At 40.6% G+C, this 26,249-nt stretch overlaps 1 protein-coding gene across 9 annotated transcripts in view; it reads right to left on the bottom strand.

The window, feature by feature from the left end:
• Positions 1 to 26,249, bottom strand: part of RALGAPA1 (Ral GTPase activating protein catalytic subunit alpha 1) — a 1,007,748-nt gene that overhangs the window by 855,548 nt on the left and 125,951 nt on the right. For all 9 annotated transcript variants that reach the window (XM_053697738.1, XM_053697739.1, XM_053697743.1 and 6 more), the window contains exon 4: positions 18,754 to 18,811. In XM_053697738.1, the coding sequence (XP_053553713.1) occupies positions 18,754 to 18,811 (58 nt within the window). The remainder of the gene's footprint in view (positions 1 to 18,753; positions 18,812 to 26,249) is intronic.

Here is a 26,249-nt window from a genome sequence, read left to right as displayed (position 1 = left end):
CAACAGCAATTCAAGGTTCAAAGGTCAACAAAAGGCTCCCTTCCAAATAGCACCCTTTTTGCAAATAATGAAGAACAATATTATATTGTAGAGCTGATGTATCCTTAGATAGATGCCAGATGATGGGCATCCACAGAGTCAAAAAAGTGGCCAGGAAAAAAGTTGAAAAGTCCAAATGTATTCTGATTAATTATGGTACAATGTTACCCATGCAACCCTTCAAAGAACTTTAGCACAAAATAATCCCCTGAGAATAAAAACTACAGAAATGTATGCATCTTGGGATAACACTCAAATTAAAAAACATATCATCATGGAAATAGAGTCCAATCCACTCTTCTTATGATAGCTTACAAGGATAATGTCAAGGGAACATCAAGATCCCATTAATCTATTTTTGTTAGAGGAGCAGAAAGGATTTTGTCAAAGACCATCAAATCTGTGTCTAAAGTTGAAAAGAGACCAGAAAAAATAAATGAAATGGTTACTCATGAAACCTGTGGATCATTAAATGTTCCAGATGGATGGGAATATCAAAATCAACATCCATAAAATTTATAACATTCATAAAGAGACCCATTTTTTGGACAAGAATGGGTAAAAGGAAAAAAAAAAAAAAACAGAGCCGAACAGATGGAGTTGCCGGAAAGATTTCCTTAAATTTAAGGAGGCTCTGAAGTAGTCATGCTAGCCCTTTTCTTAAAATAGTCTAAAGCAGGGATGGCCAACTAGTGGCCCATGAGCCTCATGCAGACCTCTGCACTAGTTTTTGGGGCCCCGGGAAGAAGAAGAAACTGAGAATGTGTGCCATAGATTGTGTGGTACTAGGAAAAAGCAGAACTAAAAGTTTGTGCCTTGTGGGTCTTCTGATTGCTGTGAAAAATCAAATTAAGGTGATATGCACAGATAGAGAGTACCCTGAAAGATTACTCAAATCTGGCCTTGGGGGGTGGACATTTTTAGAAAATATATTACTTGTGTGTTTAATATCCATAAATTAATGTGTGTATCTAAAGGCTTCTAAAATATTGATCTGTTGCCCCCAGAGGTTAGGAAGTTGAGCTTCACTGGTCTAAAGCAACATGTATTTTCTCAGAAGAGAAAATAATATGGAAGAAATAAAAAAAAAACTCCTAGAACTGTTGGGTCTTTATTTATCCAACAGCCAAAACTTACATTATTCAGATAAAGCACATATTTTTAAACAACTTTCCAGTTTACTTCTATTATCAAATTTGCTTAAGTCTCTTGGTATCATTTGTTAAAAAAAGCAGCAATGCACTACTGGGAGCTAGCTGAACATATGTGGTGAGCCAATAACAAGAGGCATATATGTGTAGCTGCCAATTAGCAGCAAACTTCTAGTAAAGCGTTGCTGCTCCTGAGCCTACCTAGGCATACTTTTCAACAAAGAAAAATAAGCTAGATAACAGAAGTAAACTGGAAATTTCTTAGAAATGGTATGCAAAAAACTAACTGATATGAGCTTACACAGTCTACACTGATTTGAAAGATATAAGCTTAAAGTGACATAAAACATGTTGAGATCTGTGCATATCCTAAAGGGCTAATTAAGTAAAATAGTTTGCATAAAAAAATTGTTTAAAAAACTGCTGGAAAGTATTTAAAAAAATATATCAAAATTAAGCAAAATTTGTTACATAGCTATGCTGTCTGGAGTAGTCTGATCCACCCCCCTTAGCAGTGTTTAGCATCAGAAACACAGGCATTGTATTTGCTTCTAGGCATGCTCCAGTAGATAATGAGTGTCTACTTCTGCATTGTACCAAAAACATTAGTAGATATAGATACAGCCATAAAATAAATATTGTGTGGGGGGGGGGTTAGAGCTGTACAATTCAGAAACTTAAAAGAAAGGGTTCATAGCGAGGCACTGCAGTATAAATTTACAGGTGAAGTAATTAAAGTACATATATTTTGGCTCTTTCCCAACTTGTTTTATGTCCCATTAAACTTGGTAATGCTTGAAATGCACCTATAAAAAGGATCTCTTGGCATAAGTGGAACAAACCCTGATCTAATCTTTTATCCTGAGGAGGAAAATAAACTTTTCCTCGTATAATTTTTTTTTTTAATCCAATGTTCATTGAGAATATTATTTATTTATACATACAACAAAGTATTAAACAACCTTAGTTACAAAATATACATAAGGATCCATAAACTTTTTATAAATTATACAACATAACACAACGTCATTATAAATCTTACACAGTAGTTAAGCTCCATATATAGTCAAAGAAATGCGAGATAGAATACAACCTCCTCTATATATGGTGTCAATAACCTAAAAAAGACCTATAACCCCACAATGTGCTTTAACAAATAATACTCCTGGGATTAAGGTGGAAAATATTTGAGAAAGGAGATCTCATGTAATGTATGAAGTTTGCTACTATAGAGGTGTTGTGTGCTCATTATTATGAGTTGCTGTATTTTCTACATATTGATTCCACAACAAAAAAACATATCTCTGTAAATTGTATTAAAATAAAACCCCACTTTCATTCATGATTTTTTTTTTTTATAAAAGTTTTATTATAGCTAATCACTCCGATTTTCACATTCTGCTCCTCCTCCCGGCGCAGATCTACTCTTTTTTTTGGATGACGTTTCCTCATCTGGCCAATTGATTTTCTGGCCTTTAGGCAGCCAACTCCCTTTGATCCAAGCGCATGTGCTATTTTCTTCTGATCCCTGGTTCTGTGGCGTTTATTGAGAACATATGTGCAGTATTTACATAAGGGAATAATGGTTCACATTGTTCATTTACCAGACTGAAGCGAATGCAGCAGGGCCACTATAAAAGCGTAGCAGTGCTCTCTGCTCCAGCAGTAAACAATGAATTTCGTTATTCATTGTTTACATTGGAGCAAATAGAAGAGACTTGCGCATGCGCACCACTGCTGATCTCAGATCGCGCCTGTATGCCTATGTAGAGAGCGGGTGGGACTACTTTCTACATCAAAGAATCGCTAAACTTGGAAATTGATAGGGGCGGCGGAAGGGGTGGTAAGGAGCTATAACTAATATACAAAATTAAAATATTTAGGAATACATTTTAAAAAAATAAACACTTAGTGACTTTATTATATATATTGTATTTATTCCACACAGCCAAACTTTACCATCACTTTAAAATATATTGGAAGCTTACAGAGGTAAAATTATTATACCTAATGCTCTTTCACACCTAGTTCTCACCAAAGCCAAAAACCGCAGCTCGGAGAAATGACCAGCTTATACGGTTAAAAGCTTTTCCAGCATCAGTTGAGAGAAGCAATGCCAGAATTTGTTTATGTTGAGCATCCAACATCAAATGAAGGGCTTTGACTATCATCCCTCGCTTCTTATATGGGTTCAAAGCCCACTCTATCTAAATGAATTATGTAAGGCAATACAGCATTCATTCTATTGGCTAAAAGTTTGGTGAATATTTTCACGTCCAAATTCAGTAAAGAAATGGGTTAATATTGGGAATGTGATTTTTGTTTGGCTTGGTGGGGGGAACCTTTTAACATTGTGGTATTGTACTGTGTTTGCTTGTTTGATTTTATTTGGAGAAATAAACATTGGATTTTTTACTTTGTTAGAATAGACTGCCTGTGATTTTTAGTGCTTTTGAACTTTGGATTTGTTGAATGTCAGGAAGTCTTTACATCTTCTTGTAATACAAGACTTAAATTTTATTTCATGATTCAGGTAGAGAATACAATTTTAAACAACATTCCAATTTACTTCTATTATCTAATTTGCTTCATTCTTTAGATATCCTTTGCTGAAGAAATAACAATGCACATGGGTGAGCCAATCACACAAGGCATCTATGTGCAGCCACCAATCAGCAACTACTAAGCCTATATAGATATGCTTTTCAGCAAAGGATATCAAGAGAAAGAAGCAACATAGATAATATAAGTAAATTACAAAACAGTTTAAAATTACATTCTCTTTCTAAATCATGAAAGAAAAAATTTGGGCTTAATGTCCGTTTAAGTAAAATAGCTGATACACCCACATCCAGACTATCCTACAAAAACAGAATTTGAGTAATTCTAAAAAAAAAGAGTTCCAACAGTAGTTCTTTGGCTCAAATCAAGAAAGGGAAGTTTTCTAGATTTTGTGATAAATACTTGTAAGAAAAAGAGAAATAGATAGAAAGAGAAAGAGAAAAAGAGAGAAAAAGAGAGAGAGAGAGAGAGAGAGAGAGAGAGAGAGAGAGAGAGAGAGAGAAAGACAAAGACAAAGAGAAAAAGGGAAAGAAAGAGAAAGAGAAAAAGGGAAAGAAAGAGAAAGAGAAAAAGAGAGAGAGAGAGAAAGAAAGAGAGAAAGAGAGAAAGAAAGAAAGAAAGAGAGAGAGAAAGAAAGAAAGAGAGAGAGAGAGAGAGAGAGAGAGAAAGAAAGAAAGAAAGAAAGAAAGAAAGAAAGAAAGAAAGAGAGAAAGAAAGAGAAAGAGAGAAAGAAAGAGAAAGAGAGAAAGAAAGAGAAAGAGAGAAAGAAAGAGAAAGAGAGAAAGAAAGAGAAAGAGAGAAAAAAAGAGAAAGAGAGAAAAAAAGAGAAAGAGAGAAAGAGAGAGAAAGAGAGAAAGAGAGAAAGAAAGAGAAAGAGAGAGAGAAAGAGAGAAAGAGAAAGAAAGAAAGAGAGAAAGCGAGAGAAAGAAAGAGAAAGAGAGAAAGAAAGAGAAAGAGAGAAAGAAAGAGAAAGAGAGAAAGAAAGAGAAAGAGAGAAAGAAAGAGAAAGAGAGAAAGAAAGAAAGAAAGAGAAAGCGAGAAAGAAAGAGAAAGCGAGAAAGAAAGAGAGAAAGAGAGAGAAAAAGAAAGAGAGAAAAAGAAAAAGAGAAAGAGAAAAAAAAGAGAAAGAGAGAGAGAGAGAGAGAGAGAGAGAGAGAGAGAGAGAGAGAGAGAGAGAGAGAGAGAGAGAACTTCTTGAGATAAAAAAAACACCAAGGCTGGCTGGAAGACATTAGTATCAAATCAGTGTACAAAGATTTTCCAACCTTGGGAACTAAGGAACTGAAGAACTGTGTTTGTATGTTCCGGAGTCATCTGAAAGGCAGTAGCATTTACCAGAATGCGGTCTAGGAAAGGGGCTACTGCTGTGCACTAAGCTCTCACTACTGACAAAAGAACTCTTCTTGGTGCTGATGCAAGCCCAAATGGGAGTGGAATATATTGGCAATACCTGTTTAGAAAGGCAAATCTAAGAAAAGTTTTATGATCCCTGTGGATAGGGATATACAAATAGGCAGCTTTCAAGTCTATGGTAGCCATAAAATGACCCTATTGCACTGTAAAAAATATAGTGTAAATTGTCTCCATTTTAAAAGTTGAAGCTTTCAGAAATTTGTTCAGGGTTTTTGAGAACCAAGATCAGCCTGTAAGTCCTATCTTTTTTGAAGAATGAAAAGTTTTGAATAGAACCCTTGAATCTTTTCCTCCAAGGGACCAGAGTAATCATTCCCATGGCTTCTAATTCTGTTACACAACCAAAAAGAAAGAAAGCTCTATCCTTCAAAAGATTGTTTGTAACATGAGAAAGGAAGAATCTTCCTCAATGAAGATGAGACCAAAAGCCTATGTGGTACGCCCGGGATATTCAGTACCCAAGGAACGTGAATGGCGTTTTCCCACACTTCGTGAAAAAGGTTCAGTCTGCCCCTCACCAGAACGGAGTCAGGGTTGGGTGCCGCACCTTAATGCTAATCTGGAAAAAGGGAAAGGCTTTCTGTCCCTTGAGACACTGGATTAAAACAATCTAGCGGACTTTACCCTGCCCTTAGCTTCTTTTTTTTTTGCATAAGGAAAGCGCCTTTACCTCCAGAGACTGGCAATGATAGCATCCAGCCAAGGTTTTCCTGAAATGTTAGGCAAAGAAGTCTGCTTTTATATAATATATTAGCAGACCATGACTTCAGCCATAAGGCTCCTCTAGCCAGAATATTCTTAGAAGCACTCCTTGCATTAATGTAAGTTATTTTAACAGCCACATCACAAATGAAACAGCTCACAGTCTTGACCAACCTCAAACTATCCTGAAATAAGGTCTGAGATGTTGTCACACCATACTTCAGTAGCTGCAGATACGCAGGCTACACATATAGGCCTGCCAGCTGAAAGGGTCTCTTGAGGAAACCATAAAGATTTCTGTCCACTGGATTCTTAAAGGGACATGAAACCTCAAAATGTTGTTTCACGTTTCAGACAGAGCATACAACTTTAAACATCTTTCCAATTTATTTTGGTTATCAAATTAGCTACATTCTCTAGGTATCATTTGTTAAAGAAGCAATGCACTACTGGAAGTTAGCTGAACACATTAGGTGAGCCAATGACAAGGACATATGTGCAGCTACCAATCTGCAGCTACCTCCTAGTAGTGCATTGTTGCGCTCAAGCCTACCTAGGTATGCTTTTTTAACAAATGATACCAAGAGAATGAAGCAATTTAGATGAAAGGAAATTTGGAAAGTTAATTATTATTATTATTATTATTATCGGTTATTTGTAGAGCGCCAACAGATTCCGCAGCGCTATAAACAAAGGGGGAGTACAACAAAACAATTATAGGGTAGAGGGCCCTGCCAAGAGTTGCACTGTTGTAGTCAGCTCTTAAGAAGGTGATCTACAGACAGCTGGACTTTTAGGCTTACATGCTAAGAGGGTTCAGGGGATTGCAGTGGAGGAGAGGAGCTGGTATTAGGAAAGGTTAGCGTAGGTTGTATGCGTCCCTGAACAGTAGAGTCTTTAGGGAATACTTGAAGCTTTTAAAACTAGAAGAGAGTCTTGTGGAGCGAGGCAGAGAGTTCCATAAGATGGGAGCCAGTCTGGAGAAGTCCTGTAAACGGGAGTGTGATGAGGTGACAAGAGAGGAGGAGAGTAGGAGGTCGTGAGCAGAGCGAAGGGGACGGGAGGGAGAGTATCTGGAGACAAGGTCTGAGATGTAGCGGGGAGCAGTGCAGTTGAGGGCTTTGTATGTAAGAGTGAGAGTTTTGTGTTTGATCCTAGAGGCAAGAGGAAGCCAGTGAAGGGATTGGCAGAGAGGCGCCGCAGATGAAGAGCGACGTGTAAGGAAGATGAGTCTGGCAGAGGCATTCATTATGGATTGTAAAGGAGCTAGGCGGCAGGAGGGGAGACCAGAGAGGACAGAGTTGCAGTAATCAAGGCGGGAAATAATGAGAGAGTGGATTAAAATCTTAGTTGTGTCTTGTGTAAGGAAGTGTCTAATTTTAGAGATGTTTTTAAGGTGGAAGCGGCAGGCTGTAGCCAAGGACTGAATGTGAGGAGTGAAGGAAAGATCTGAGTCAAATGTGACCCCGAGACATCGGGCATGCGGGGTAGGGGTAATGATGGAGTTGTCGACAGTTATAGAGATATTGGGGGTGGAGATTTTGGAAGAAGGGGGGAAAATAAGGAGCTCAGTTTTGGAGAGATTTAGCTTGAGGTAGTGAGAGGACATCCAGGAAGAGATGTGAGAAAGACAGTTAGTGACACGGGTTAGCAAGGAAGGAGATAGTTCTGGTGCAGAGAAGTAGATTTGGGTGTCATCGGCATACAGATGATATTGGAAACTGTGGGACTTAATAAGGGAACCTAGTGATGACGTATAGATTGAGAAGAGAAGGGGACCGAGGACAGAGCCTTGCGGTACTCCGACAGAAAGGGGTGACGGGGCAGAGGAGGCCCCAGAGAAGGCTACACTGAAGGTACGGTTTGATAGGTAGGAAGAGAGCCACGAAAGGGCTGTGTCACAGATGCCGAAGGATTGGAGGGTTTGGAGCAAAAGAGGGTGGTCGACAGTGTCAAAGGCTGCGGACAGATCAAGGAGGATAAGCAGAGAGAAGTGGCCTTTTGATTTAGCTGTAAGTAGGTCGTTGGTGACCTTAACAATAGCTGTCTCTGTGGAGTGATAGGGACGAAATCCAGATTGCAGCGGGTCAAGAAGGGAGTTTAACGTAAGGAAATGGGATAGGCGTGCATATACTAGTTTTTCGAGAAGCTTTGAAGCAAGAGGGAGGAGGGAAATTGGGCGGTAGTTGGATGGGGAGGTAGGATCAAGGGAAGGTTTTTTGAGGATAGGTGTGACCAGTGCATGTTTCAATGATGAGGGAAATGTACCAGTGCTGAGGGAGAGGTTGAAAATGTGTGTTAGCATAGGGGTAAGGGTAGCAGAGAGAGAGGGGAGCAGCTGTGAGGGGATAGGGTCAAGGGGACAGGTAGTGAGGTGAGAGCGCAGTATAAGTGCTGAAACTTCGTCCTCAGTAACAGGGGAGAATGAACTAAGCTTCAGGTTATGAGGGTTGTGGTTGAGTGAGAGTATTTGAGAGGGGGAGAGAATGGAATTGTGTTGAGAGCTGATTTCATGTCTGATGGAATCAATTTTGTAAATGAAGTGACTGGCAAAGTCTTGAGCTGACAGAGAAGTTGTATTAGGAAGTGGGGGAGGGCGGAGGAGAGTATTGAAAGTGGAGAACAGACGTTTTGGATTTGAAGAAAGATTAGAGATAAGAGTAGAGAAGTAGTGTTGCTTGTGGAGATTAAGGGCAGAGTAGTAGGAGTTCAAGATGAATTTGTAATGAAGAAAATCAGCTGAACTCCGTGATTTTCTCCAATGCCGTTCAGCAGTACGGGAACATCTGCGTAGGTACCGTGTCAGAGGAGTATGCCAGGGCTGGGGATGAGTGTGTGATTTCCTAGCAGTGGTAAGAGGGGCGAGATCGTCAAGGACGGATATAAGGGTGGAATTATAGTGGCAGATAGATTGTTCAGGGCAGGAAAAGGAGGAGAAGGATGAGAGGAGCGGTTGAAGGGAATTAGTAAGTTGTTGCTGATCTAAAGACCTAATGCTTCTGTGAAGTTTGGTGTGAGGAGTAGAAGGTGGGAGAGTTGTAGGAAGGGATGATATGTTGCAGGTAAGGAGATGGTGGTCAGAAAGAGGAAAAGGGGAGTTTGAGAAGTTTGAGAGAGTGCATCGATAGCTAAAGATCAGGTCAAGGGAGTGACCGTCTTTGTGAGTGGGAGAATCAGTCCATTGTGAGAGACCGAAAGAGGAAGTGAGTTGCAGAAGTTGTTTAGCAGATGAGGCAGTGGGATTGTTAATGGGGATGTTGAAGTCGCCAAGAATGAGGGCAGGGGTGTCTGAGGAAAGGAAATAAGGAAGCCAGGCAGCAAAGTGGTCTAAAAATTGAGTTGGGGAGCCAGGGGGGCGGTATATGACTGCAACACGTATAGAGAGGGGAGAGAATAACCAAATCATGTGTGCTTCAAATGAAGAAAAATATGCATGTTGAACCTGAATCATAAAAGTTTAATTTTAACTTAACTGTCACTTTAAGAGATAATATCCTCTAAAGGAATGGTAATACAGATTGTATGATATGAAACAGTCTGCTATCACTTACTTACTTTATCTTATCAGGGTAGAGTTAGTCTTAGTCGTTATTACTTACAGATCCCCAGACGGATTCTAAACTCAGTCAAAGAAAACATTTAAATACTGGGGGGGAGAGTGAGCAGAAGAGCAGTGTTAGGAAATTATCCAAGTAAATCGGAAAAATAATATTAAGTCCCAACATCCCTAATAATACAGAATGCAATAGACTATATAGAAAATATAGGGGAAACCATAACCTAGAGAATAGACAGAGCAGACCTTCATCTGACTAAGGAGTCTTCATATTTGCCTGCCTTGTATACATTATCACATATGCGCATAAGCATACATAACAAGAGATGCAGACTTTAACATATGTGTTATAGTGCTCTAAACACACGCATTTAATATGTAGCTCTGTCCTAAAACTCCTTGCCATTAGTCACGCTGTCACTTCTCTAAGCTGAGGCATATCTGGAAGGTGAAGCAGCATGGGGGCATTTTCTTATACTTCAATTGTAAGCCTATAGCACTAAAATACGTATTTACAGTGCTAAAATCAGGGCATGCAGGAACCACTCATGTTGCATCTGCTAGATATTCAGGTATTCTTCCATCAACACATTCTCCTGCTTCACTTCTACATAATCTGTAGAGTAGTCACTAAAGGCCAAACAATGTTGGTAAAGGGACAGAAAATAAGTTGCGATAGAGACAAAATATAATAAAATGTACATTAATTACTTTACCTGCAAATGTATACTGCAGTGCCTTACCATTAACCCTTTCTTTTAAGTTTCTGAATTGTACAGCTCCAACTCCCCCCACACAATTCCTTTTATGGCTGTAGCTATATCCATTGTTGTTTTGGTAAAATACACAAATGAATAGGGATTATCTGCTGGAGCAGGCCTAGAAGCTGTGAACTCGGTTGAAATACAAAGCCTGTGTCTAAACACTGATAAGAGGGGTGGAGCACAGTGTCTAGACAGCATGGCTATTTTAAGTATTTTTGCAAATTATTTTAAAATACTTCCCAACAATTTTTAAACATTTTTTTAATGCAAACTATTTTTTCTTAATTAGCCCTTTTAGGATATGCACAGATCTCAATCTGTTTTATGGAACTTAAAGTGCATGCAGTTTTTGAAAATGCTCCTCAATGCTGTATGGTCAGCCTAATGTTTGTCCAGCACCATATCCCTCCAGAAAATCAACAGATACAGCTGTAATTCCAGCGCAGCAGTTAGAAAAAAAGCTAAACAAACTGTACAGTACATCCTGGTACTGTGCCGCAACAGAGATGATCTCTGACGGGAGGGTTGTGTTGAGAGGAACAAGCCTTAAATTAAAGCTCCGGTATATGGCAGCAGACAGACATTAAACTAAGTTCAAACTATACAACAATGCTTGCTGACTTGATATCAATAGTCTCACCCACATAAGATCTGAACAGTAAAATCTGAGGTCTGAAACAGCTCACAATAATGCGGCCATACTCGACCGCCGCCCGTAAGTCCCCCAGTTTCTTTACTACTTATATTTTACATGTTTTTATTTTTTGCAATGTTTGTTTTATAAAGCAGGCTTGTTGTAACACTAAACTTTATGTGTTGGAGGTCTCGGTCAGACACTATCACCATCTTTAATATAGGTCTTTGGCATCCTCCATTATAATCTTGGTGATCACAGAAATCTTCAGGCAACATCTCTATACCTGAGATCAACAATACAGAACACCAATAAACAACATATTTAAATCAGCATGTAAAAGTTCTCCTTGATATTAAAAAAGTTTTTGTTTTTTTTTATAAATACACAAAGCAGGTGAATGACTATTTGTTTCTTAAAGTGAATGAAAATTTTGATGCTAAAGTGCCCGGTTTTTAAAAATTCGATTAAAAACAGGGGCACTTTAATTCATCAAAATTTACATTTTACTCGTGAAAAAATACTTGTCTTTTAAACTTGACAGCCGCTCCAGCTTCCTCCGCCCGTCGCAAAGCCTCTTCCTGGGTCTAAAATGACGGATCGGTCATCCTCCAATCACGACATTGAATCAGACACTGATTCCCCCGGGGGGGAAGCCGTGATTGGAGGATGACCATCATATCTGACTTCAGAAATGGCTTGCGACGACCGGGGGAAGCTGGAGCGGCTGTCAGGTTTAAAAGGTTTTTTCACAGTGAAATGTAAATTTTGATGAATTAAAGTGCCCCTGTTTTTAATCAAATTTTTAAAAACCGGGCACTTTAGCATCAAAATTTACATTCACTTTAAGATTTGCAATATTAAATAATTACTTCACACTCATAGTAAAAACATATTAAGCACAGATGGGTAAAAACTCCCTTGACTTCTTGAGTAGGCAGAACTTTCTCACAGAAGCCTAAAGGGTGCCAATTTCCACTTATACCCATTCCCTTCTTGCCAACATCAGTATATATGTAACCAAGTTTGGACCAATATAGACAACAGAAAGGCTCATTCCCTCAAAAACAACTTTGAAAATAGTTCAAAACATCAGAGCAGGTGTGCATATAATTTTACTATAAGTGTGAATAAATTAATGTATTGGTACATATAAATCTGTGTTTCTTGCTCACACACTTAAAGAACCATATTCAGTACAAGGCGGTCAATACAAGCTATAAAAAAGCAAGATTTTTTAAAAAATCCTTGCCAGACAATATTCTCAAAATAGGATCAGAGTTAAAATTTCTTTATAATTATATTTGCTACATTAGCATTTATGTAATGCAAAAAGCACAGCATTTTCTTAAAGGGACATTATACACTAGAATTTTCTTTGCATAAATGTTTTCTAGATGATCCATTTATATAGCCCATCTGGGAGTTTTTTTGTAACAATGTATAGTTTTGCTTATTTTTTTTTAATAACATTGTGCTGGTTTTCAGGCTCCTAACCAAGGCCCAAAGTGTCAGATGTATACGCGCGTTTACAGACCACTGTTGCCTCCTGTTTATCTAATCTGTCTTTTCATATGCAGGGGGGGGGGGGGGGGGGAGTATCTGCATCCAGCCCATTTCACTGGGTGTTCCAGCTAATCTCATCAACTGTGCTAAACTTGGAGCTTCTAAGTAAGTTTTTAACAGGTTTTGTACTGCATTTCTAGATCAGTACCTGCATATTCTTTATAGTAGTGTCTATTACATGCAGTTATATGAACATTGGTGTATACTGTCCCTGTCCAGCAATTTTCTAAATTACAAGCATTTCTTTGCAAGAATTTCCTTAGTAGTCTTTTTGCAAACTAAAACCGGCCCATCCATATTATATTGCTGTCCAGTTTGCATATTAAAGCTAATCTGATAAACAAGGAATGTGTGACAGAAAATAATGCTACAAAATAAATTTGTTGTTACCATTTATTAAAGAAGAAAACAGAAGAAAAAGAAAGAAAAATGTAAAACAAACCCAGCAACTAAATTTGTGCGTTTAAAGTATGTGTAAATAGCACATTAAAAAAACAGAATTTATGTTTACCTGATAAATTACTTTCTCCAACGGTGTGTCCGGTCCACGGCGTCATCCTTACTTGTGGGATATTCTCCTCCCCAACAGGAAATGGCAAAGAGCCCAGCAAAGCTGGTCACATGATCCCTCCTAGGCTCCGCCTACCCCAGTCATTCGACCGACGTTAAGGAGGAATATTTGCATAGGAGAAACCATATGGTACCGTGGTGACTGTAGTTAAAGAAAATAAATTATCAGACCTGATTAAAAAAACCAGGGCGGGCCGTGGACCGGACACACCGTTGGAGAAAGTAATTTATCAGGTAAACATAAATTCTGTTTTCTCCAACATAGGTGTGTCCGGTCCACGGCGTCATCCTTACTTGTGGGAACCAATACCAAAGCTTTAGGACACGGATGAAGGGAGGGAGCAAATCAGGTCACCTAAATGGAAGGCACCACGGCTTGCAAAACCTTTCTCCCAAAAATAGCCTCAGAAGAAGCAAAAGTATCAAACTTGTAAAATTTGGTAAAAGTGTGCAGTGAAGACCAAGTCGCTGCCCTACATATCTGATCAACAGAAGCCTCGTTCTTGAAGGCCCATGTGGAAGCCACAGCCCTAGTGGAATGAGCTGTGATTCTTTCGGGAGGCTGCCGTCCGGCAGTCTCGTAAGCCAATCTGATGATGCTTTTAATCCAAAAAGAGAGAGAGGTAGAAGTTGCTTTTTGACCTCTCCTTTTACCGGAATAAACAACAAACAAGGAAGATGTTTGTCTAAAATCCTTTGTAGCATCTAAATAGAATTTTAGAGCGCGAACAACATCCAAATTGTGCAACAAACGTTCCTTCTTTGAAACTGGTTTCGGACACAGAGAAGGTACGATAATCTCCTGGTTAATGTTTTTGTTAGAAACAACTTTTGGAAGAAAACCAGGTTTAGTACGTAAAACCACCTTATCTGCATGGAACACCAGATAAGGAGGAGAACACTGCAGAGCAGATAATTCTGAAACTCTTCTAGCAGAAGAAATTGCAACTAAAAACAAAACTTTCCAAGATAATAACTTAATATCAACGGAATGTAAGGGTTCAAACGGAACCCCCTGAAGAACTGAAAGAACTAAGTTGAGACTCCAAGGAGGAGTCAAAGGTTTGTAAACAGGCTTAATTCTAACCAGAGCCTGAACAAAGGCTTGAACATCTGGCACAGCTGCCAGCTTTTTGTGAAGTAACACAGACAAGGCAGAAATCTGTCCCTTCAGGGAACTTGCAGATAATCCTTTTTCCAATCCTTCTTGAAGGAAGGATAGAATCTTAGGAATCTTAACCTTGTCCCAAGGGAATCCTTTAGATTCACACCAACAGATATATTTTTTCCAAATTTTGTGGTAAATCTTTCTAGTTACAGGCTTTCTGGCCTGAACAAGAGTATCGATAACAGAATCTGAGAACCCTCGCTTCGATAAGATCAAGCGTTCAATCTCCAAGCAGTCAGCTGGAGGGAAACCAGATTCGGATGTTCGAACGGACCCTGAACAAGAAGGTCTCGTCTCAAAGGTAGCTTCCAAGGTGGAGCCGATGACATATTCACCAGATCTGCATACCAAGTCCTGCGTGGCCACGCAGGAGCTATCAAGATCACCGACGCCCTCTCCTGATTGATCCTGGCTACCAGCCTGGGGATGAGAGGAAACGGCGGGAACACATAAGCTAGTTTGAAGGTCCAAGGTGCTACTAGTGCATCCACTAGAGCCGCCTTGGGATCCCTGGATCTGGACCCGTAGCAAGGAACTTTGAAGTTCTGACGAGAGGCCATCAGATCCATGTCTGGAATGCCCCACAGCTGAGTGACTTGGGCAAAGATTTCCGGATGGAGTTCCCACTCCCCCGGATGCAATGTCTGACGACTCAGAAAATCCGCTTCCCAATTTTCCACTCCTGGGATGTGGATAGCAGACAGGTGGCAGGAGTGAGACTCCGCCCATAGAATGATTTTGGTCACTTCTTCCATCGCTAGGGAACTCCTTGTTCCCCCCTGATGGTTGATGTACGCAACAGTTGTCATGTTGTCTGATTGAAACCGTATGAACTTGGCCCTCGCTAGCTGAGGCCAAGCCTTGAGAGCATTGAATATCGCTCTCAGTTCCAGAATATTTATCGGTAGAAGAGATTCTTCCCGAGACCAAAGACCCTGAGCTTTCAGGGATCCCCAGACCGCGCCCCAGCCCATCAGACTGGCGTCGGTCGTGACAATGACCCACTCTGGTCTGCGGAATGTCATCCCTTGTGACAGGTTGTCCAGGGACAGCCACCAACGGAGTGAGTCTCTGGTCCTCTGATTTACTTGTATCTTCGGAGACAAGTCTGTATAGTCCCCATTCCACTGACTGAGCATGCACAGTTGTAATGGTCTTAGATGAATGCGCGCAAAAGGAACTATGTCCATTGCCGCTACCATCAAACCGATCACTTCCATGCACTGCGCTATGGAAGGAAGAGGAAAGGAATGAAGTATCCGACAAGAGTCTAGAAGTTTTGTTTTTCTGGCCTCTGTCAGAAAAATCCTCATTTCTAAGGAGTCTATTATTGTTCCCAAGAAGGGAACCCTTGTTGACGGAGATAGAGAACTCTTTTCCACGTTCACTTTCCATCCGTGAGATCTGAGAAAGGCCAGGACAATGTCCGTGTGAGCCTTTGCTTGAGGAAGGGACGACGCTTGAATCAGAATGTCGTCCAAGTAAGGTACTACAGCAATGCCCCTTGGTCTTAGCACAGCTAGAAGGGACCCTAGTACCTTTGTGAAAATCCTTGGAGCAGTGGCTAATCCGAAAGGAAGCGCCACGAACTGGTAATGCTTGTCCAGGAATGCGAACCTTAGGAACCGATGATGTTCCTTGTGGATAGGAATATGTAGATACGCATCCTTTAAATCCACTGTGGTCATGAATTGACCTTCCTGGATGGAAGGAAGAATAGTTCGAATGGTTTCCATCTTGAACGATGGAACCTTGAGAAACTTGTTTAAGATCTTGAGATCTAAGATTGGTCTGAACGTTCCCTCTTTTTTGGGAACTATGAACAGATTGGAGTAGAACCCCATCCCTTGTTCTCTTAATGGAACAGGATGAATCACTCCCATTTTTAACAGGTCTTCTACACAATGTAAGAATGCCTGTCTTTTTATGTGGTCTGAAGACAACTGAGACCTGTGGAACCTCCCCCTTGGGGGAAGCCCCTTGAATTCCAGAAGATAACCTTGGGAGACTATTTCTAGCGCCCAAGGATCCAGAACATCTCTTGCCCAAGCCTGAGCGAAGAGAGAGAGTCTGCCCCCCACCAGATCCGGTCCCGGATCGGGGGCCAACAGTTCATGCTGTCTTGGTAGCAGTGGCAGGTTTCTTGGCCTGCTTTCCCTTGTTCCAGCCTTGCATTGGTCTCCAAGCTGGCTTGGCTTGAGAAGTATTACCCTCTTGCTTAGAGGACGTAGCACTTTGGGCTGGTCCGTTTCTACGAAAGGGACGAAAATTAGGTTTATTTTTTGCCTTGAAAGGCCGATCCTGAGGAAGGGCGTGGCCCTTACCCCTAGTGATATCAGAGATAATCTCTTTCAAGTCAGGGCCAAACAGCGTTTTCCCCTTGAAAGGAATGTTAAGTAGCTTGTTCTTGGAAGACGCATCAGCTGACCAAGATTTCAACCAAAGCGCTCTGCGCGCCACAATAGCAAACCCAGAATTCTTAGCCGCTAACCTAGCCAATTGCAAAGTGGCGTCTAGGGTGAAAGAATTAGCCAATTTGAGAGCATTGATTCTGTCCATAATCTCCTCATAAGGAGGAGAATCACTATCGACCGCCTTTATCAGCTCATCGAACCAGAAACATGCGGCTGTAGCTACAGGGACAATGCATGAAATTGGTTGTAGAAGGTAACCCTGCTGAACAAACATCTTTTTAAGTAAACCTTCTAATTTTTTATCCATAGGATCTTTGAAAGCACAACTATCCTCTATGGGTATAGTGGTGCGTTTGTTTAAAGTGGAAACCGCTCCCTCGACCTTGGGGACTGTCTGCCATAAGTCCTTTCTGGGGTCGACCATAGGAAACAATTTTTTAAATATGGGGGGAGGGACGAAAGGAATACCGGGCCTTTCCCATTCTTTATTAACAATGTCCGCCACCCGCTTGGGTATAGGAAAAGCTTCTGGGAGCCCCGGGACCTCTAGGAACTTGTCCATTTTACATAGTTTCTCTGGGATGACCAACTTGTCACAATCATCCAGAGTGGATAATACCTCCTTAAGCAGAATGCGGAGATGTTCCAACTTAAATTTAAACGTAATCACATCAGGTTCAGCTTGTTGAGAAATGTTCCCTGAATCAGTAATTTCTCCCTCAGACAAAACCTCCCTGGCCCCATCAGACTGGGTTAGGGGCCCTTCAGAACCATTATTATCAGCGTCGTCATGCTCTTCAGTATCTAAAACAGAGCAGTCGCGCTTACGCTGATAAGTGTTCATTTTGGCTAAAATGTTTTTGACAGAATTATCCATTACAGCCGTTAATTGTTGCATAGTAAGGAGTATTGGCGCGCTAGATGTACTAGGGGCCTCCTGAGTGGGCAAGACTCGTGTAGACGAAGGAGGGAATGATGCAGTACCATGCTTACTCCCCTCACTTGAGGAATCATCTTGGGCATCATTGTCATTGTCACATAAATCACATTTATTTAAATGAATAGGAATTCTGGCTTCCCCACATTCAGAACACAGTCTATCTGGTAGTTCAGACGTGTTAAACAGGCATAAACTTGATAACAAAGTACAAAAAACGTTTTAAAATAAAACCGTTACTGTCACTTTAAATTTTAAACTGAACACACTTTATTACTGCAATTGCGAAAAAACATGAAGGAATTGTTCAAAATTCACCAAATTTTCACCACAGTGTCTTAAAGCCTTAAAAGTATTGCACACCAAATTTGGAAGCTTTAACCCTTAAAATAACGGAACCGGAGCCGTTTTTAACTTTAACCCCTTTACAGTCCCTGGTATCTGCTTTGCTGAGACCCAACCAAGCCCAAAGGGGAATACGATACCAAATGACGCCTTCAGAAAGTCTTTTCTAAGTATCAGAGCTCCTCTCACATGCGACTGCATGTCATGCCTCTCAAAAACAAGTGCGCAAAACCGGCGCGAAAATGAGGCTCTGCCTATGATTTGGGAAAGCCCCTAAAGAATAAGGTGTCTAAAACAGTGCCTGCCGATATTATTATATCAAAATACCCAGAATAAATTATTCCTCAAGGCTAAATATGTGTTAATAATGAATCGATTTAGCCCTCTACAGTCTTAATAAGCCCTTGTGAAGCCCTTATTTACGATCTTAATAAACATGGCTTACCGGATCCCATAGGGAAAATGACAGCTTCCAGCATTACATCGTCTTGTTAGAATGTGTCATACCTCAAGCAGCAAGAGACTGCTCACTGTTCCCCCAACTGAAGTTAATTGCTCTCAACAGTCCTGTGTGGAACAGCCATGGATTTTAGTGACGGTTGCTAAAATCATTTTCCTCATACAAACAGAAATCTTCATCTCTTTTCTGTTTCTGAGTAAATAGTACATACCAGCACTATTTCAAAATAACAAACTCTTGATTGAATAATAAAAACTACAGTTAAACACTAAAAAACTCTAAGCCATCTCCGTGGAGATGTTGCCTGTACAACGGCAAAGAGAATGACTGGGGTAGGCGGAGCCTAGGAGGGATCATGTGACCAGCTTTGCTGGGCTCTTTGCCATTTCCTGTTGGGGAGGAGAATATCCCACAAGTAAGGATGACGCCGTGGACCGGACACACCTATGTTGGAGAAACGTGTACTACTTACTGATGCTGTGATACTGCCATCGCTGGTGGATTCTTTCAGGAAGAAGTTGCAAAATTTTCTACAGAACAAAAATAAGAGAAAAAAAAGGTTCAAATGTTATAAAACATACACAAATACATTTAAATGGACAGTCTAGGCCAAAATAAACTTTCATGATTCAGATAGAGCATGTCATTTTAAACAATTTTCCAATTTACTTTTATCACCAATTTTGTTTTGTTCTCTTGGTATTCTTAGTTGAAAGCTTAAACTAGGAGGTTCATATGCTAATTTCTTAGACCTTGAAGGCCACCTCTTTTCAGAATGCATTTTAACAGTTTTTCACCACTAGAGGGTGTTAGTTCACGTATTTCATATAGATAACACTGTGCTCGTGCACGTGAAGTCATCTGGGAGCAGGCACTGATTGGCTAAACTGCAAGTCTGTCAAAAGAACTGAAATAAAGGGGCAGTTTGCAGAGGCTTAGATACAAGATAATCACAGAGGTTAAAAGTATATTATTATAACTGTGTTGGTTATGCAAAACTGGGGAATGGGTAATAAAGGGATTATCTATCTTTTAAAACAATAACAATTCTGGTGTAGACTGTCCCTTTAAGATTGATTTCAATGTTTCTAGATTTAACTATTTTCATTTTTGTATACAGATGTAAGCTTGCATCTTATTTTTTAACATTACAGACATTACAGGAGGTATTAAATTGTTTCCAGCATACAAGAAAAGTGAAAAGCAGAATTTTGGTATGACTAAAATTTTCAAATACAAGGTAAAGTCAAAAGGAAAAAACAAACTTGGAGGGGGGAAGGTCTGAATTTACAGGTCTGAGTGCTCATAGAAATGTCCAATTTTGCCTGACATCAAGAAGCATGCCCGAGTATTTTGCTGAATTTGCCAATGCAAAGACCGGTTTGTATTGTAGTGTGTATATGTATATAGATATAGATAGATAGATGTTGAGATAGAGTGATAGAAAACTGTAAATACGTTGCATAAACACGCAAAACAGGTTTCACATTTCAGAATATCAAAAAAGAAGCTGTCAGAAAAAAAAATACAATTAATGTTAATTATAGAGTGGAACATGAAGGCTTGCACAGCATCAATTTAATAGAAGAACTAGAACAATATAGTTAAACAAGCATATAATTACATCAATTACAGGCACACACAATAAAACAAATTTAGAATCATCAATTGCAGGCGTACACCATGATAATGCTGAAATCAAGACTGACAACTCTGTGTGGGATATTCATCAATTCTGAATGCTCGTTTTTCCTTACATTACAATTTTCGTGTTGCTTGAAACGCAGTTCACAGGTTATGCACCATTTTTAGCTGTCAAAACCCAAATTTCTGACAATATCCTGAGTTGTGTGGTATTTTCTTTTCCATAAAAATTCAGTACACAGGTGTTATCTCATTACTCATTAATATTTGATTACTGACTGATCAAAATAACATAATAAAATTAGCCCCTACTTTTCAAGGTATATGCACACATCTCCCTACATATGGTAATATGGAAACGTGATACATTGCACAAAATCTGAATGAAATAACATTTCTGATCAGGCCTTATTTATTATTAAAGGCAGAATAAAACAATGAAACAGATGACCTCTGTCAATCTCAGATCTAATGTTATCTACATCACAGAGGTTTGGCACTTTCACGTTAACTTAAAAGTGAAAAAACATAATTTATGCTTACCTGATAAATTTATTTCTCTTGTAGTGTATCCAGTCCACGGATCATCCATTACTTATGGGATATTAACTCCTCCCCAACAGGAAGTGCAAGAGGATTCACCCAGCAGAGCTGCTATATAGCTCCTCCCCTAACTGCCATTAACAGTCATTCGACCGAAAACATGCAGAGAAAGGAAAACCATAGGGTGCAGTGGTGACTGTAGTTTAATGGAAAAATTACCTGCCTTAAAGTGACAGGGCGGGCCGTGGACTGGATACACTACAAGAGAAATAAATTTATCAGGTAAGCATAAATTATGTTTTCTCTTGTTAAGTGTATCCAGTCCACGGATCATCCATTACTTATGGGATACCAATACCAAAGCTAAAGTACACGGATGACGGGAGGGACAGGCAGGCTCTTTATACGGAAGGAACCACTGCCTGAAGAACCTTTCTCCCAAAAACAGCCTCCGAAGAAGCAAAAGTGTCAAATTTGTAAAATTTGGAAAAAGTATGAAGAGAAGACCAAGTTGCAGCCTTGCAAATCTGTTCAACAGAAGCCTCATTCTTAAAGGCCCAAGTGGAAGCCACAGCTCTAGTAGAATGTGCTGTAATTCTTTCAGGAGGCTGCTGTCCAGCAGTCTCATAGGCTAACCGTATTATGCTACGAAGCCAAAAGGAGAGAGAGGTAGCCGAAGCTTTTTGACCTCTCCTCTGACCAGAATAAACGACAAACAGGGAAGACGTTTGTCGAAAATCCTTAGTTGCCTGTAGATAAAATTTCAGGGCACGGACTACATCTAGATTGTGTAGCAGACGTTCCTTTTTCGAAGAAGGATTAGGACACAAAGATGGAACCACAATCTCTTGATTGATATTCCTGTTAGTGACCACCTTAGGTAGGAACCCAGGTTTAGTACGCAGAACTACCTTGTCTGAATGAAAAATCAGATAAGGAGAATCACAATGTAAGGCAGATAACTCAGAGACTCTTCGAGCCGAGGAAATCGCCATTAAAAACAGAACTTTCCAAGATAACAACTTGATATCAATGGAATGAAGGGGTTCAAACGGAACCCCCTGTAAAACATTAAGAACTAAGTTCAAACTCCATGGTGGAGCAACAGTTTTAAACACAGGCTTGATCCTAGCTAAAGCCTGACAAAAAGCTTGAACGTCCGGAACTTCTGACAGACGTTTGTGTAAAAGAATGGACAGAGCTGAAATCTGTCCCTTTAAGGAACTAGCGGATAAACCCTTTTCTAAACCTTCTTGTAGAAAAGACAATATCCTCGGAATCCTAACCTTACTCCATGAGTAACTCTTGGATTCGCACCAATATAAGTATTTGCGCCATATCTTATGGTAAATCTTTCTGGTAACAGGCTTCCTAGCCTGTATTAAGGTATCAATAACTGACTCAGAAAAACCACGTTTTGATAAAATCAAGCGTTCAATTTCCAAGCAGTCAGCTTCAGAGAAATTAGATTTTGATGTTTGAAGGGACCCTGGATCAGAAGGTCCTGTTTCAGAGGTAGCGACCAAGGTGGACAGGATGACATGTCCACTAGATCTGCATACCAAGTCCTGCGTGGCCATGCAGGCGCTATTAGAATCACTGATGCTCTCTCCTGTTTGATTCTGGCAATCAATCGAGGAAGCATCGGGAAGGGTGGAAACACATAAGCCATCCCGAAGGTCCAAGGTGCTGTCAAAGCATCTATCAGAACCGCTCCCGGATCCCTGGATCTGGACCCGTAACGAGGAAGCTTGGCGTTCTGTCGAGACGCCATGAGATCTATCTCTGGTTTGCCCCAACGTCGAAGTATTTGGGCAAAGACCTCCGGATGAAGTTCCCACTCCCCCGGATGAAAAGTCTGACGACTTAAGAAATCCGCCTCCCAGTTCTCCACTCCCGGGATGTGGATTGCTGACAGGTGGCAAGAGTGAGACTCTGCCCAGCGAATTATCTTTGATACTTCCATCATTGCTAGGGAGCTTCTTGTCCCTCCCTGATGGTTGATGTAAGCTACAGTCGTGATGTTGTCCGACTGAAACCTGATGAACCCCCGAGTTGTTAACTGGGGCCAAGCCAGAAGGGCATTGAGAACTGCTCTCAATTCCAGAATGTTTATTGGTAGGAGACTCTCCTCCTGATTCCATTGTCCCTGAGCCTTCAGAGAATTCCAGACAGCGCCCCAACCTAGTAGGCTGGCGTCTGTTGTTACAATTGTCCAGTCCGGCCTGCTGAATGGCATCCCCCTGGAAAGATGTGGCCGAGAAAGCCACCATAGAAGAGAATTTCTGGTCTCTTGATCCAGATTCAGAGTAGGGGACAAGTCTGAGTAATCCCCATTCCACTGACTTAGCATGCACAATTGCAGCGGTCTGAGATGTAGGCGTGCAAAGAGTACTATGTCCATTGCTGCTACCATTAAGCCGATCACCTCCATGCATTGAGCTACTGACGGGTGTTGAATGGAATGAAGGACACGGCATGCATTTTGAAGCTTTGTTAACCTGTCTTCTGTCAGGTAAATCTTCATTTCTACAGAATCTATAAGAGTCCCCAAGAAGGGAACTCTTGTGAGTGGAAAGAGAGAACTCTTCTTTTCGTTCACCTTCCATCCATGCGACCTTAGAAATGCCAGTACTAACTCTGTATGAGACTTGGCAGTTTGAAAGCTTGAAGCTTGTATCAGAATGTCGTCTAGGTACGGAGCTACCGCAATTCCTCGCGGTCTTAGTACCGCCAGAAGAGCACCCAGAACCTTTGTGAAGATTCTCGGAGCCGTAGCCAATCCGAATGGAAGAGCTACAAACTGGTAATGCCTGTCTAGAAAGGCAAACCTTAGATACCGGTAATGATCTTTGTGAATCGGTATGTGAAGGTAAGCATCCTTTAAATCCACTGTGGTCATGTACTGACCCTTTTGGATCATGGGTAAAATTGTCCGAATAGTTTCCATTTTGAACGATGGAACTCTTAGGAATTTGTTTAGGATCTTTAAATCCAAGATTGGCCTGAAAGTTCCCTCTTTTTTGGGAACCACAAACAGATTTGAGTAAAACCCTTGTCCTTGTTCCGACCGCGGAACCGGATGGATCACTCCCATTAATAAAAGATCTTGTACGCAGCGTAGAAACGCCTCTTTCTTTATTTGGTTTGTTGACAACCTTGACAGATGAAATCTCCCTCTTGGGGGAGAGAATTTGAAGTCTAGAAGGTATCCCTGAGATATGATCTCTAACGCCCAGGGATCCTGGACATCTCTTGCCCAAGCCTGGGCGAAGAGAGAAAGTCTGCCCCCCACTAGATCCGTTCCCGGATCGGGGGCCCTCGATTCATGCTGTCTTAGGGGCAGCAGCAGGTTTCCTGGCCTGCTTGCCCTTGTTCCAGGACTGGTTAGGTCTCCAGCCTTGTCTGTAGCGAGCAACAGCTCCTTCCTGTTTTGGTGCAGAGGAAGTTGATGCTGCTCCTGCTTTGAAATTACGAAAGGAACGAAAATTAGACTTTCTAGCCTTAGGTTTGGCTCTGTCTTGAGGCAGGGCATGGCCTTTACCTCCTGTAATGTCAGCGATAATTTCTTTCAACCCGGGCCCGAATAAGGTCTGCCCTTTGAAAGGTATATTAAGCAATTTAGATGTAACGTCAGCTGACCAGGATTTTAGCCACAGTGCTCTGCGTGCCTGAATGGCGAATCCGGAATTCTTAGCCGTAAGTTTAGTTAAATGTACTACGGCATCTGAAATAAATGAGTTAGCTAACTTAAGGGCTTTAAGCTTGTGTGTAATCTCATCTAATGGAGCTGATTCAAGTGTCTCTTCCAGAGACTCAAACCAAAATGCTGCTGCAGCCGTGACAGGCGCAATGCATGCAAGAGGTTGCAATATAAAACCTTGTTGAACAAACATTTTCTTAAGGTAACCCTCTAACTTTTTATCCATTGGATCTGAAAAGGCACAGCTATCCTCCACCGGGATAGTGGTACGCTTAGCTAAAGTAGAAACTGCTCCCTCCACCTTAGGGACCGTTTGCCATAAGTCCCGTGTGGTGGCGTCTATTGGAAACATCTTTCTAAATATCGGAGGGGGTGAGAACGGCACACCGGGTCTATCCCACTCCTTAGTAACAATTTCAGTAAGTCTCTTAGGTATAGGAAAAACGTCAGTACTCGCCGGGTACCGCAAAATATTTATCCAACCTACACATTTTCTCTGGTATTGCAACTGTGTTACAATCATTCAGAGCCGCTAACACCTCCCCTAGTAATACACGGAGGTTTTCCAGCTTAAATTTAAAATTTGAAATATCTGAATCCAGTTTGTTTGGATCAGAACCGTCACCCGCAGAATGAAGCTCTCCGTCCTCATGTTCTGCAAATTGTGACGCAGTGTCTGACATGGCCCTAATATTATCAGCGCACTCTGTTCTCACCCCAGAGTGATCACGCTTACCTCTTAGTTCTGGTAATTTAGCCAAAACTTCAGTCATAACAGTAGCCATATCCTGTAATGTGATTTGTAATGGCCGCCCAGATGTACTCGGCGCTACAATATCACGCACCTCCCGAGCGGGAGATGCAGGTACTGACACGTGAGGCGAGTTAGTCGGCATAACTCTCCCCTCGTTGTTTGGTGAAATATGTTCAATTTGTACAGATTGACTTTTATTTAAAGTAGCATCAATACAGTTAGTACATACATTTCTATTGGGCTCCACTTTGGCTTTAGCACATATAGCACAGATATCTTCCTCTGAATCAGACATGTTTAACACACTAGCAAATAAACTAGCAACTTGGAAATACTTTTCAAGTAATTTACTATAATATGAAAACGTACTGTGCCTATAAGCACAGAAAAAGTTATGACAGTTGAAAATTAATAAACTGAAAAGTTATAGCATCAAATCTTTGTAAAAAACACAATTTTAGCAAAGGATTGCTCCCATTAGCAAAGGATAACTAACCCTGATAGCAGAAAAAAAAAATACAGAAATAAACGTTTTTTTTATCACAGTCAACTACAATCTCACAGCTCTGCTGTGAGTGATTACCTCCCTCAAAACAAGTTTTGAAGACCCCTGAGTTCTGTAGAGATGAACCGGATCATGCAGGGAAGACAATAAACTTCTGACTGAATTTTTTGATGCGTAGCAAAAGCGCCAAAAAAGGCCCCTCCCCCTCACACATAACAGTGAGAGAGATCAGTAAACTGTCATAAATTAAATAAAACGACTGCCAAGTGGAAAAAAATAGTGCCCAAAACATTTTTTCACCCAGTACCTCAGAAAATTAAACGATTTTACATGCCAGCAAAAAACGTTTAACATTAATAAATTGAGTGTTATTAAAAAGCCTGTTGCTAGTCCCTGCAAATTAGGCTAAAGTTTTATGCATACAGTATAATTCCAGTGAAGTGCCATTCCCCAGAATACTGAAGTGTAAAATATACATACATGACAGCCTGATACCAGTTGCTGCTACTGCATTTAAGGCTGAGTTTACATTATATCGGTATGGCAGAATTTTCTCATCAATTCCATTGTCAGAAAATAATAAGCTGCTACATACCTCTTTGCAGATTAATCTGCCCGCTGTCCCCTGATCTGAAGTTTACCTCTCCTCAGATGGCCGAGAAACAGCAATATGATCTTAACTACTCCGGCTAAAATCATAGAAAAACTCAGGTAGATTCTTCTTCAAATTCTACCAGAGAAGGAATAACACACTCCGGTGCTATTATAAAATAACAAACTTTTGATTGAAGGTATGAAACTAAGTATAATCACCACAGT

Source organism: Bombina bombina, chromosome 1 (assembly GCF_027579735.1).
Source record: "Bombina bombina isolate aBomBom1 chromosome 1, aBomBom1.pri, whole genome shotgun sequence".
Taxonomy (NCBI): domain Eukaryota; kingdom Metazoa; phylum Chordata; class Amphibia; order Anura; family Bombinatoridae; genus Bombina; species Bombina bombina.
The sequence above is the reverse complement of the archived record's forward strand: the minus strand, read 5'-3'. Positions and strand labels throughout refer to the sequence as shown.